Source organism: Populus euphratica, unplaced genomic scaffold (genome assembly GCF_000495115.2).
Source record: "Populus euphratica unplaced genomic scaffold, PopEup_1.0 scaffold213.1, whole genome shotgun sequence".
Taxonomy (NCBI): domain Eukaryota; kingdom Viridiplantae; phylum Streptophyta; class Magnoliopsida; order Malpighiales; family Salicaceae; genus Populus; species Populus euphratica.
In genome coordinates this window covers 352,553-367,079 of record NW_011499916.1, presented here as the reverse complement: position 1 = coordinate 367,079, position 14,527 = coordinate 352,553, and the positions used below count along the sequence as shown (strand labels likewise).

The 14,527-nt window shown below is 31.0% G+C and overlaps 2 protein-coding genes across 2 annotated transcripts; both read left to right on the top strand.

Annotated features, from left to right (window-relative positions):
• Window positions 1-2,020: 2,020 nt before the first annotated feature.
• LOC105134586 (uncharacterized) lies at window positions 2,021-3,512 on the top strand. Its single transcript, XM_011039046.1, has one exon. The coding sequence runs from the start codon at window positions 2,480-2,482 to the stop codon at window positions 2,912-2,914; it is 435 nt and encodes a 144-aa protein (XP_011037348.1). The 5' UTR covers window positions 2,021-2,479; the 3' UTR covers window positions 2,915-3,512.
• Window positions 3,513-5,116: 1,604 nt separating this feature from the next.
• LOC105134585 (uncharacterized) lies at window positions 5,117-5,844 on the top strand. Its single transcript, XM_011039045.1, has one exon. The coding sequence runs from the start codon at window positions 5,137-5,139 to the stop codon at window positions 5,653-5,655; it is 519 nt and encodes a 172-aa protein (XP_011037347.1). The 5' UTR covers window positions 5,117-5,136; the 3' UTR covers window positions 5,656-5,844.
• Window positions 5,845-14,527: the final 8,683 nt, after the last annotated feature.

Genomic DNA, 14,527 nt, shown 5'->3' with positions numbered 1-14,527 from the left:
TGATAAAAATATGTGTGTCTATATATATATATATATATATATATATATATATCTCAATATATTTATTTTAATGGAAGAGTTTCATCAAGAAATTATTAAATGGGTATATTTCTTTCTTATTTAGAGGGGTTTAAAATTTGATACAACTTGTGAAAAGTACAATCATAGATCCTACGCTTTTAATTAATTTGGATATTTTGATCAAATTAAAAATATTTATTTAACCTGGTTTCATAAAATCTAGCCTAAAACTAATTCAATCAGTCAAATATTAAGAAAATATTGTATGTTTGGATGCATTAATTAAACTATAGGTTTTTTTAATTCATTTTCTTTCCATTTTGAGAAACAACCTATAAATTAGAGAAGCTTAATTATTTTAGTCCCGAAAAAAAAAAGTTACCTTATAATTTATATGTATCTTTAATTTGTTTATTTTTGTTTACATTCCATTCAAGAGTGGTAATTTGTTTAGATTTATAATTTTGAATTTTATTTCAAATTATTGTTAACATAGAAAAGATCATTTTTTTTTAAAAAAAAAAGCAATTAACATGTCTCAATCCAAATTAACTCTTCCGACCTATGATTCAGTCGTTGAATTAAGCCGATTCTTGGATAGAGATTAATAACTATATTTTAAAACAAGAATCCATTAAATATTGCATTGAGTGTGAGCTCATCTTCTCATGCAATGATCCATATAATATAAATATGAGAAGCTGAACTCGTCAATGGCTATCACCGTCTGCAGAAGCTCATCACTGCCATATTTTTTTTCAGTGATAGCTTAGCATCGTAGGTTACGCAGGGAATTATAAATCAACTCTATCCTTGTAATTTTGCCTGGAAACAAGTCAAACCCAGCTTTGAAATGATCATCGAATTGAAAACATTTTTCTTCCATAGTTTTAGAAAGCATTATCAAATTAAAATCCCTCCTTGCACGGCCAAATATTCTATTGGGTGCAGGGAAGAAGACGTTTTTATTTCTTTACTCGAAAATAAAACTGGTTTGTTTTTTTATTTTAAAAATATTTGATTTTTTTTATATTTTTAAATAAAGAATATCTCAAAAAAAAACATCACTTATAGTCTTTTAGTTTTAAGTTTGCGGATATAAAATGGGTTCTCATCATTTTTTTTAATATGAAATGGTCAAGTTTGTTACTCTTGATTGAATAAATAATCGATAGAAAATGAGTTATAAATTGTAAATTATTAAAAACCTATAAAGAAATCAAGGTTTCTAGAAAACATAAGATGTGATTTAAACCCAAATTAAATATTAAGATATGTATGGGGCCTGCATTCTTTCTTTGTAGGATTAGACCGGCATTGTATATTTTTAGACTTCAATGTTGCAAGTTTGAAAGCTAAAAATATATATATAAAAATAAAAAAGAAGAAATATCTTATATTTGAAGGAAGAGCTTCTATACAATTAAAAACTAAAAACTAGTGGTTTTGAATTTAGGTTTTTTAATGTAATTATAAGTATTTATAAATATTATCGTGATTATGATTTAAAATGTTTTTTATCAGAAATATATTAAAATAAATTTTTTTAATTTTTAAAAATTATTTTTTATATCATCATATAAAAACAATTTATAAATATAAAAAATTAAAAAATATAAAATTGTTAACACTATTTAACAAGAAATTAAATTGGGGTAGGTTTTTTTTATTTTGGTGGGCTTTACCAAAGAGTGCTAGGAACTATAAAAAAGAAATGGCTCCTTGAGAAGGGGGTCATCTTGCATTAAAGACCGAAGACACCTACCAAAACGTGCTGCTTTCTAATATTCTCACTTACCTTTACGCTATTGTATGAGGGTTGGTCAGATTGGAGTCTATAATTTATTTATTTATTTATAGCTTAATTATGGTTTGTTTTTAATTTGAAATTATATTTAAATATATTTAGTTTGAAAAAAATATTAAATTAACAATTTTTTAATATGGTAATATAAAAATAATCTAAAGAAATTTTACAAGCAACCTTTAAACAGACAAAATCAGCCCGTGGGCGCCAAGAACAACGGCCATTGCACGCATATCAAGAGACGAGACAAATTGCCCACGAGCTGCTAGCCTTGCTCCTTGTTTGATCAGTCCAATTTCAGATCGGATTCTCTCCGCCTCACACATTCGCATTGAAAGTTTCAATCACTTGCCAAATCTCAATGTGATCATTGAATTATAAATTTCACTCCAAATTTATAGTCTTTTCAAAGAGGAGCTAGTGATGAAACAAAGTTTCATCTGTTATTTCAAGATTTAGATTTTGCTCTTCATCAACAACTCTCATTTGGGTTCTTCCTTTTTTCTCCAAAATCCTTTCTTGTTGTCACATTAATCGTGGTCATTAAGTATTATTTTCATCTGGGGTTTCGAATTTACAGGATTTGATTGCATTAATGTACTTATTTAGTGTTGATTATTTAGGTCTTTTTTTGTTAATTATTTAGTGGTGATGGCTTCTTCAATGTTTTTTATCATCTGCATCCTACATTCAACCATTGCAATAACATTAGGATCATTAATAATGTTCTATCTCAAAGAAATCTCAGTGGTTGGCCATGGTACTGTAACAGCTCAAAAGCTTTTAGGATCAACCCCGCATGACCAATTGTTGATCCAAATCTCCAATTCTTTTGCGGGTCTGCTTCTGTTTGTAGTTGGTTTTTTGGTGTTCATGGTGGCATTTGTTAAGGACAGAGAGTTTCAAAACTTTTTTGCTAAAGGGTGTGCTCTTCTCCACGTAGTAATGGCTATTTGGAGGTTTTACTTTGAAAGAAGGGTTGAGGATTTGGCATGGGATTGGCCTAAGCAGGTAGTTGGAGATTTTGTGATGGCACTTTCATGGGTGTTCTTTCTCTTGTTTACCTGGAGAGAAAAATATGATTAGTCTTAAGAAGATCCGTGTCTCAATAATGTAGAAAAACATTGAAGATTTCTCAATGTTTGGTGGCGGCACTATTGAATATTAATGCAGCAGCAGATCACATCTTTTTTTGGCATAAATGTGCACATTGCCTTTTCCAATCAAGGAGAGAGTTGGAGGTGGAGCATGCTTCTTCACTATAGGGTTAGTGCATTGTGACAATGTGCCTACCGTGCTGTGAAGGAATGGATGGCCCTTTGAGGTCTGATATATTTTCACTCCATTTTGAGAATTATGCCAACTCTAGAAGAGATTCAATCTCTTGGCTCACAATTTCCCTTGGAGTTTAGTTATTGATTTATTGTTTGAATCCTGCTTGTCAAGAAAATCTGGCTGCTTTCTTATTTTCAACTTTGTCTGAAATCTCTACGTAAGAGTGTTCAATTCCGTTGTCATTTACAATGAGATCGACTTTGTAATTAGATGTGAAGGATTGATTTATCGACTCTTTTTTTTCCCGATACCTCCTGGAAGAAGGGAACTACTGGTAGCATCAAACGATCTGTTGAGCCAATTACTTTGTTGTCACCTTTCTTTGTCTTCCCCTATCTGTTTCTTTGTTTTTTGCCCACTCATGGAGAAGAATAAATTTGTCAAAAGAAGTGCATATCTGCATAAACATGATGCAGTAATTATGTAGTCTTTTGCACCTAACAACGATGTCATATGAGCTTCAATTGTGGCTGAGTTGTCATGGTCCATCGACTATATATGGCCTTAGGGATCATAAAATTGGGAGTACTTGCTCTGTTGATCCATCTAAAGCAATCAATATCTAGGCAGATAGGGTAAAGATAACTTAATTTTCCTAGCATCCCAACAAAATGATGCTACCCCACCCTGCAAGTGGTCCTCCCTCTCAAGGCTGAGCATCTGGACCAGAGAAGAGCTACCTCCTCTCTCCCCTTTCTCGAACAATATTATAATTAACATGCAGCAAAAGGGCACTGGCAAATAAAGGTGAATCCCACGCTCACATGTCTCACCTAATTTAGGTACCATGGCACTAAGAATTCATACGCCCAAATAAACACTTCTTGTCTTAAAAAAGAAGAAAAAACACGATCCATTCAGCTAAAATTGGTAGTGTACACCATGGACGTGAAACATAGGATGTGCTCATAGGATATGCTCATGAGTTCCTGGAGTTCTTATGCTGTGTTGTTCCTTGGAGCAAGTCCGAATAAAGAAGAGGAAGAGCAGGGAAAAGTTAACTTGCCATGGAACTTCTTAGATTCTGCTAGGTGTAAAGTAAGAGTTTGGCAACCTGGACAAGGAATCTGCCATAGCAAGTGTCGACGGAAGAGCTAAATGAAGACCACCCCAAGTGCCTAAACCAGACTTTTGGGTCCTAAAGTGCCGAGCCGAAAATGCTTTATTTACCCAGAATCAAAGCTTAAGAGCCCAAAAACAGAAGTTGCCGGGAAAGGGATAACCCAAAACTGTTCGCCCTCTGTGACCAAGACTTGGGTTTTACTTGGACCATATCGATCCCAGAATAAATTCCGTTCTCCTTCACTCCCACCTTGAGCAAGTGTACACACTCTCCAAGCACACAGAATTGACCAAACACCTTCTTTCCTCGTTAAGAAATCTAAGCTGTTTTTTAGATGTTTATTTTTTAGAACTTGTAATGGGGTAAATATTATGTTTTAAATTATATTATTTATCTTTGAATTAAAATATAAAAAAAAATATCTTAATATGTCATTCATACTGTAAATTCACATAAAGAATTATTTTCCTATAAATATATATCTCTTATTTGAGTTATTGATATATTAATATAAGAATAGTTTGATCAGTGTCCAATTTAATAACTTATATTTATCTACGATACAAACAACAATTTTTCAAGAAAAAAGCTTCATAGGTAAATACTATTCTCTTTTTTTTTAAAAAAAAAGAAGAAGAAGTAAATCAACTATTTACCATCCGGGTTGGCAGCCAGCCAACCCTATAAGAGTTTAAGGCTTTAACAAAGCTTTAAAGAAAGAAAAGTGCTTCCACGGACCATTCTTGAGAGTGTTATTGTGCCCTTGTAATGATACCGTCTGCCCCTTTCCATCAGATAGGTGCCTGAGAAAATCATCAAAAGCAAACCCAAGACTAACAGGAGAGATAGAGAGGTAAAATTCAAGCAAAAGACCAGAGCAAGGATAAAAATGAAAGCTTGTTGTCAAAATATGGAGCAAGAAGAACAAGAAACCCCAACACCAAGATCACCAAGAACGCCGAGGGCATCATCAACAACATATAGTTTGGTGCTTGCAATCATGAGCAAAAGGAGAACATGGGTATGTCTTTTTGTTATTGTATATGCAATCTTGTTATCATCCTCATGGAACTGGCTTAAAACCATACTTTCTTGGTACAAACAACAAGAATCTCAATCTAGCTCTGCATCCGGGTGGCCTGCTTTGTATGCGTCTGTGCTTCTTGGCGCAGTCTTCGGACTTCTTTCAATGGTTGCAGCTCTTGCTGTGGCTGTGCCTGCCACTTTGGTTATATGGATCACGGTTGTGGTTATGTTAACTTTCTTCGGGAAGCCAAGGAGGGTTTTGGTTGTCGAAGGAAGAAAGATTACAAAAGAGATTATAGGGTTTGTGTTCAAGACTTTGTTGAAAGAAGGGAATGCTGTGGCTGCTGTTTGTGCTGTTTTGGGATACTTTGTTATTTTCAGAAGGAATAGTGAGGTTGATTAAGTGAGTCTTGCTAATGGGTTCTTTGGAAAGTGGATGTTTTTTTTTTCTTCTTGTTTCTTGGTTTTAGAAGATAGGGATGTGAAGAAATGGGAAAGCTTAATTGTAATGGCTCTACTTTTTTCCTAATTTTATTGTATTTTATTTATAATTAATGTGATTATTAATCTACTGATCTCCATCTTAACAAGATGAATCAAGTTGTTTTTGGGGTTAATTAGAGATTAGAAAGAAAAAAAAAGGAAACCTTGAAGGGGGCTAGGCGGTCATTATTGCTGCTCATTCTAGTCTTTTGTCTCGCTGATGACCAAAGATTTTCATGTATTTTGGGAGCTTGGAATGCATTTCGTTGAACATGGGACCTTGATAAAAGAGGAAAACAAGGCTCTAGCTTTGAATGCAGCAGATCTCCAATGTCCATAACCCACAACTTCTATGATTGTGAGAGGCTGGCAGACTAGAATAGTAGAATTGAATCAATTGTGTCGGTCAAATTATTTGGACAAATGTTAACAGGAAAATGAGAAGATATTATCCATTTACCATATGGAAATGCGCTTATTAAAAATGTCCAGATATTTCAAGTCAGCTGTGATTATTTCGATTCTGACTACTGTTTGGGATATAATCAGTAAAAATGTCAAGGAATGCCCTTTGAAAACCAGGAATTTAGGTTTCTTCTGCTGGAGGTTCAAGTATTTCTAGAGAAAGGATGCCCAGATGATATAATCAATAAAGTGGCGTCGCCCTCCCTAGCTTTGATAGACCTGAGAGGAGTGAGGCCATGTTCATAATTTAATCCATGGCGTAGCCATAACTTCGCAGAAAGTTGTAGTCTTCTTTACTTTTCTATACAAGTCCATGCACAATTTGTCAGAATTAGACGTATAGAAATGCCTTCTTGATTCACATGTCTTGCTAGCAGCCATGAAATGGCGATCAGCATCTTTGAAGAATTTTCCTTGTATAGCCTAGTAACTAGTCCCGTGTGGCTGCTTGAGAGAGCAAGTGGAAGGCCCTTTGATTGGAAATTGACCAAGAGAATGTCGTAGAAAATGCCCTAGCAGCCTTCTTTCTGTTTAGACGAAGTCCACGACAAGGATTTTGTTAAGAGCTCGAATATGGTGTCTTCTCTTGAAGTGGTCCTTGGCATCCATGATCATTATCGGCCAACTTCCCAAGAAGCCTTAGCTTTTACCAGGGTCAAATGGGCAAGCAGAAGGCAGAAGCCCAAATTCCCAACCAAATCCATTATCATCCTTAGAAAGCCATATTCATGAACTTCAAAGAGTCTGGCCCAGAAAACTTCACAGTTCACGTAGCTCTAGATTGTGCAGGCTATTCAGGCTGATCACAAGGTAAGTATCTACCACCAGTGGCTATTGCGCCGCTGCCGCACCATTGAATTCAATATAGGAATTGATCGTGTAAAGGGAGTTTGAACACTGTTATTTTCTAAATAAGATTGGATTTTCTCACGGACAAGGCCTGGACCATGTCTCGGATTAGCGAGTCACCGGAGCATGAGAAGTTCTAGTAGAATGGTGGTAAGATTTTCATACGGAGCAGATGGAACCTCGCTAGCTTGGTGTGGCAATTATTTCAAGGATGATAGTAAATTTCATTGCCTTTTCTTTTGGTTTTACACACAGGACCCATAACCCAAAATCACTAGCCCCTTCTTCCCGATTTTGCAGAACTATTACTGCATTGAACGGCCTGCCCTAAACATGTAGCGTGTAGGCCATTCGTATGAGGCTTGGCTTTATCGCCGGTGATGGTCTGATATCTTGTAAGCTTTCGGCGGGAGCCTTAGGTCTGAACTGAAGTAGCCGCACTTGGCTTGTCCTCCTCCTGTGGAGGATGGACCAACCTTCTAGTGTCTGCAACACAATTAAATACCAGCAGACGGCAAGAATATTTTTATTTAAATTCTTAATCATTTTGAAAACATACCATTTACATTTATATTGGTTTTGTAGAAAAAAAAATAACGGTGAAGGAGAGATTATTATATCCAAAATACATTTTATTATTATTGGAATAGTAAAAATATAAATTTACTTCTAATTTAAAAAAACTTTAAATAGACATTGAGATAAGATTATCTTTTTATCCTAACAAAAATATCTTTTATAAATTATAAAGAGTTAGATTGTTTATTTTGTGTTTCATTTCATTACATAGTAAAATTATTAATTTAATACTAAAATAAAATAATATAATACCTACTATTGAGGAGGATATTTTGATCTTTTTAAAATTTTTAGAATAGTTTAATTATTTTTATCCTCTTAAAAACAAAACCAATACAAGGGATTTTTTGTTATTGTATATTGGTTTTATTGTAAATTTAAATGTTTATTTAGGAGTACTATTGTAATTAATATATATTAAATATTATTAAAAAAAAACCTCTTGACACACATTAATAGCTCTTATGATATTTAGTTAGCACGTGCGAGACTATTCAACCACTAAATACTACTTTTCATAACAATATTTGATAAATCTTGGCAACTTTTTTTTTTTTTTTGATTAACGTGGGTGTCTGGGTTAGCTTACGCGCACCACGACTAATCCCACGGTCCACTGGACATCCTGCAAGCCTCAGTGAACAGGTTAGGCACCGCGGAGGTGACAGGCGTACCACACAGCAAGGAGGGAGCCAGCAGAACCAGAAAGGACACCACTCGCCAGCCCTACTCCCACTAGGACTCGAACCGAAGTTCGAAAGAAGGCGAGCAGCGCCTTACGCCACTGAGCTACAAGCTGCTTGGTAAATCTTGGCAACTCTAGCATGATGGGATGACGAGTGCCCCCAAACACTTCTTAATTAGGTGTCGACGACTGTTTTTATCCTCTTTTGTTTTTACTCTTAACAATAAATTCTGTGTCAACCCCTTCAATTTCATATTAACCCTTATAATTTATTTTTTCTTCATATTTGATCCTTGTTTTTTTTTTGTTTTTTTTATTGTCCATAAAATTACAAATATTTCATAATCTCACCCCCAACTATTTTTTAATCTATAAATAATATATTATATTACAAATACCTTTTAATTTCACTCCTGTGATTTTTTAATCTATCAAATATTATCATTTTTCTTTTAATTATTATTTGTTTTGTTTTAGACTATTTTTTATTTTTTTTACAATTTCATACTCCTTAATTTTTTTTCCTATCAAATCTTATCCTCGTTTTTTTTTTGTTGATATCATTTTACTTTTGCAAGTTTTTTTGTTAATATTTTTACCACAATTTTATTCTTTAAAATTAAATTGATTGGAAATTAAGTTATTTTATTAAACCCGGGTCCAGAATTTCACGAGTTACAAGTTTTTAAGATTATATTATATTTGGGAGATTCGCTCAAGTTTGTTTGATTATTTCTCTTTTTTCTAAGCTGAAGTTTTCTTATTTTTACTTTTGCTTTGTTATTTTTAACGGTTTGCTTTATATAGGGTTAAACTTGAGTTCATTATCAGGATTACCGGTTTCAAATGTTAAAGTAGATTCATTTTTTTTACCAAGCAATTTATTTCAATTTTATTTTTTTAATCTTTTTTCATATTTTTTTTCTATGAGATTATCTCAATTTTATATTCATGGTCACGGGATTTTCGATTTTAGCTAGTTTAATAAGGTTTTTTTAGTTTTTTTAAATTTTTTTTTTTTATAGTTTCACCTTTTAACATTATATTATTTGATGATTTGAACGAGCGGAAGTTAGATTTTTTTTTTTGTTATTTTTTGTAAGCAATCTATTTATTATTATTATATTTTTTGTTTATATTATTTAAATCATTATTAAATCAATAACTTGGATCTTGAATATTTTTAATCTATTTTTTTTATGTTAAACAAAAATATCTCCTCTCCTGCAGAGCGCATGCAACAAATCTAGTGCATATACTAAAACAATATACTGTTACTTCTGCAAATGAAAAATAATGTATGTATCCCACTCCCCCATTACTTTAATTTCAGTTGGATGACCCATCTAATGCTAAGTTTAATGGGACAATGCCACGCTTAGCAAGGTTGAAGAAACAATTGAAAATGATTTGTCAATGGATAAGAAATCGTTTTCCAAGGATCGATCCCAAGGAAGAAGAAAGGGAAAGACTGAAAATGATTTCCAAATAAATTGTGCATACAAAAACTTTATATAAAATGAAGTGTGTAAAACCCAAAATATAAAAGATAAAATATAATTGATTTTTTTATTAAAGTTTATTTTTTTTTGAAATATATTAAAATAATATTTTTTATTTTTTTAAAATTTATTTTTGACATCAATATATTAAAAAATTAAAAAAATTAAAAAATTTAAAATAATTTTTTTTTTATGCCGTGTAAGCAAACACGAGTTTGTTTGATACTATGATGATATGATTATTTTTTAAAGTATTTTTTTATTTAAAAATTTATTAAAATAATATTTTTTATTTATTAAAATTTATTTTTCATATTAATATATTAAAACAGTGTAAAAATATTATAAAAACAAAAGAATTCTGCCAACCATGCCAAATACCATGTCAGGATTGCTATCCTTCGCATTGTTGAGTACATTGCACTAAAGTATCTATCCATGCTAATATAATGTGTTCAGAGTACTTTTAAAAAAAAAAATTAAGATTAAAATAATATTTTTAACCATCAAACTAATTCAATTCAATGATATTTACTATAAAAAAAAATCCCAGTAATAAAAACTTTGCTACCTAAAGATTGAATGCCCTCACGTAGGCTGTAGTCTCGTGATATGCTACTTGGCTCCTACCGAGTGTCGGTGGCTCTCTGTAATGCAACAAGAACACTATATTTCTATTTTTAGGAATCTGTGCTTAAATTTGTTGGGAGTTACATAATATTATCCTTGGAGATCGCAGATAAAAACACATGGGAAACAGACAGGCCTTTTTTAAAAAATAAAAAATAAAAAACTAACAGAGCTTTTTTAAAAAATATATTAACGGACAACTATATTATATTTTAGTTTTTTAAAAAAAACTTAATTCGTCAAATTCACAACAAAATAATACATAGATTACTTCGCGAATGTAGTCCATTTTTTAAAATAATTTTAATTTTTTTAAAATAAAATAATATTATTTTAATTGATTTAAGACAAAAATTAAATTTAGTTAAATAATAAGGACCATACCTCCAATATGACTAAGCATGCTTTTAGCTCACTTTTACAGTGTATTGGAAAATGTATTTTATCTTTCCACCTCCATATACTATACGAAAATAATATTATTCGAATTGATTTAAAATAAAAATTAAATTCAGTTAAATAATAAGGACCATACCTCTAATATGACTAAGTATGCTTTTAGCTCACTTTTGTAGTGTATTGAAAAATATATTTTATCTTTCCACCTTCACATACTATAAAAAAAATATTATTATTTTAATTAATTTAAAATAAAAATTAAATTTAGTTAAATAATAAGGACCATACCTCTAATATGGCTAAGTATGCTTTTAGCTCATTTTTGTACTTTTGCAGTGTATTGGAAAATATATTTTATCTTTCCACCTCTATATATTATAAGAATCAATCAAAAAAATAGTAGCAATAGATTATAAGATAAATTTATAAATATAAATTTTTTATATTTCTTTAGAGTTTGTTTATTTTTATATTTTAAAAACATCTTTATTTTTTTTTGTTTTTTCTTAGTTAAAGTTAATATTTTTATTATTATTTTCGTAACATTTTAACACGATAATTGGAAAATATATTTTATCTTTCCACCTCCATATATTATAAGAATCAATCACGAAATCAGTAGCAATAGATTATAAGATAAATTCACAAATATGAATTTTTTATATATTTTTTTAGGGTTTGTTTATTTTTGTATTTTAAAAACACTTTTAATTTTTTTTCTGTTTTTTCTTAGTTAAAATTAATATTTTTTTTATTGTTTTCATGACATTTTAACACGATAATATTAAAAATATTTTTTAAAAAATCAAAACTATTATTATAATAAATTTCTAATTAAAAAAACACTTTAAAAAATTATCATTATCACATTTTTAAGCAAACTAATATATCAATACAAAAGGCAGCTATCATGGAATGTCAAGTGCTGAATGGGGTCCAAATTTAAGATAGGTACAAAATTTAGCATGTCCAAACCGAACATGGTTGAGGGCATTAAATTAAGTTATTTTGCCGTGTCCAAATCGAGCATGGTCGAGGGCATTAAATTAAGTTATCTTACACAATAAGATAAAGAAATGTGATGGACTCTCCTCCTTGCTCACCACGTATTTTGAGCATCTAATCAGCCCTGAATACTCGCAGCCAAAACCCAGAGATGCACGATGGTGCCAAAATGACGAGTCCATGTCACGGGCATGGGAGCATTTCGTGGGAGTGTATTGCTTGTAGATGGTGAATTAACGCTGGGAAAAGCACGCAGCCTTGGGCAAAAATGCAGAGGAAAAGGCCTGCGTGGTGCCTAGCAAGGACAAAACACCCTATTTTCTTCGGAAATAGTCAGCACCCCACAACACGCACAAAAGTTCAACGCAGCACTTGGTTCCTCCTCGGATTATGGCATTGAATCCGGCACTCGATCTCTTTATAATTTATGTGCTAGTTGTTCAAATCAGCACTTGCAGGGAAGAACAGGCTCCTCTAGGTCTTAAGTTGTGGTGGAGTACAGTTAATTATCTTTCAGATTTGTAAATCACTAGTGGGTATATTCTCCATGTCAACACTCTGATTTTTTTTTTTTATATAAAAAGTATGTCTTTGGTATTGTATTTTTAGTAGGTGTTTGATATTATGGTATAAGATAGTTTTTAAATGTATTTTCATTTGAAAATATATTAAAATAATTTTTTTAAAATTTTTTTTATTTCTAATATCATTATATAAAAATCATCACAAAATACATAAAAAATAAATTTAATATTTTTTCAAATCAAATACATTTAAACACAATTTCAAAAGTATGCTCACCATGTTTAGGTTATAGTTATCACTAATATATTATATTTTGAAAGTATTTGAAAGTGTAATAGTAATTAAGATTAAAAGTATTTTTTGTTAAGAAATATATTAAAGTAATACTTTTTATTTTTTTAAAATTATTTTTAATATTAAAATGATATAAAAATATATAAAAAAAATAATTTAAATAAAAAAACATTTATTATTATTTTTAATATAAATTCATCTAGTGCACAAACACTACCTTGACAAGGTTGTTCAGATGGTTATGACTTACGAGGTGGTTGCATCTCTTGCAAGTTCTGGGATGTGATCCCATTCAATGCAATTTGGATGATGTTTTCGATGAATTCAACGTTAAAAGGAACAGCCCAATATTACATTAAAATCATGGACTTAATTCATGGCGTGTTTATAGGGTACTGTCGCCCCTTGTTTTTTCCATTTAATTATTTTTTATTTCTTGTTTTTGAAACTATATCACAAAAAAACAAAAGGTTTAGTACTTATAAAATTAGTTTCGTGACAGTTAACAGATTCTAAATATGAATTAATTAATATATGATATTTTCTTGTATATATATTTTTTTGAATTCAAAAAAACCTTATTTTTCAAAAAATATATTTTATAGTTCAAGTAAGTGAATAGAACTTTAATTGTTTTATATTTTTACAAAAAATATATATACTAATTTGAATTCGAGACCTATTATATACATCTTAAATTCTTTGTCATCTTGACAAGATTTTGAAAATAATTTTTTTTTCGTAATAGTTTAAGGTAATTTCTATATTATTACTTGAGAATATTATAATTATAATGCCTTGAGCTTACAAATTATTAAATATTATAATAGTATATGCTAATCATCTCATAATTATGCTAATTAATAATATTTCTCTGACTGATAACGAAGTAGTATTTATTTCCACTTATTGCATAGTAAATACTATTTTATTATTTTCATAAATCTGAAGATACTATATATAATTATAATGCTATGATAAAACCATACCAAGCCCCAGAATTCAACGTGCGTGAAAATGGACTCCCCTGTAATAAATTAATAGACTCAAGATCTCTAGAAAATAAATAATAATAGAAAAAAAAAACACATAATTTGTTCATCAACCATCCACCAACCAAATCCCTAGTGTCGTCTTCAAAATCCCTAGCTATACCAAATCCACTGCGTTTTTGCAGAGAAGGAGACGCTTGTACTGGATATATTAAATGTTTGGTTGCCTGCAACAAGTGCAAGAAAGCAAATGTAGCCCTCTCTTTCTTTCGATCACTTAAATTATTTATCCTTAACCAACCCTTTATTTTATTGCTTCATCGTTTCTTCTTTATCATACAAATATAAATCTTGACTTGGTGTCGGCGTGCATCCATCTCAACATTCAAGAGGATAATCTCCTTCAACCTTGAGGGATATAAGACTCAAGATCTCTAGAAAATAAATAATAATAGAAAAAAAAAACACATAATTTGTTCATCAACCATCCACCAACCAAATCCCTAGTGTCGTCTTCAAAATCCCTAGCTATACCAAATCCACTGCGTTTTTGCAGAGAAGGAGACGCTTGTACTGGATATATTAAATGTTTGGTTGCCTGCAACAACAAGTGCAAGAAAGCAAATGCAGCCCTCTCTTTCTTTCGATCACTTAAATTATTTATCCTTAACCAACCCTTTATTTTATTGCTTCATCGTTTCTTCTTTATCATACAAATATAAATCTTGACTTGGTGTCGGCGTGCATCCATCTCAACATTCAAGAGGATAATCTCCTTCAACCTTGAGGGATATAAGTTAGTTTTTAAATTTATTTTTTAAAAATTATTAGTTAAAGTCTTATAAATTTTAGAGTTATTCAAAATTT

Bases quoted from the DNA above. Each gene is read 5' to 3' on its own strand.
- LOC105134586 (XM_011039046.1), top strand. From the start codon at position 2,480: ATGGCTTCTTCAATGTTTTTTATCATCTGCATCCTACATTCAACCATT.
- LOC105134585 (XM_011039045.1), top strand. From the start codon at position 5,137: ATGGAGCAAGAAGAACAAGAAACCCCAACACCAAGATCACCAAGAACG.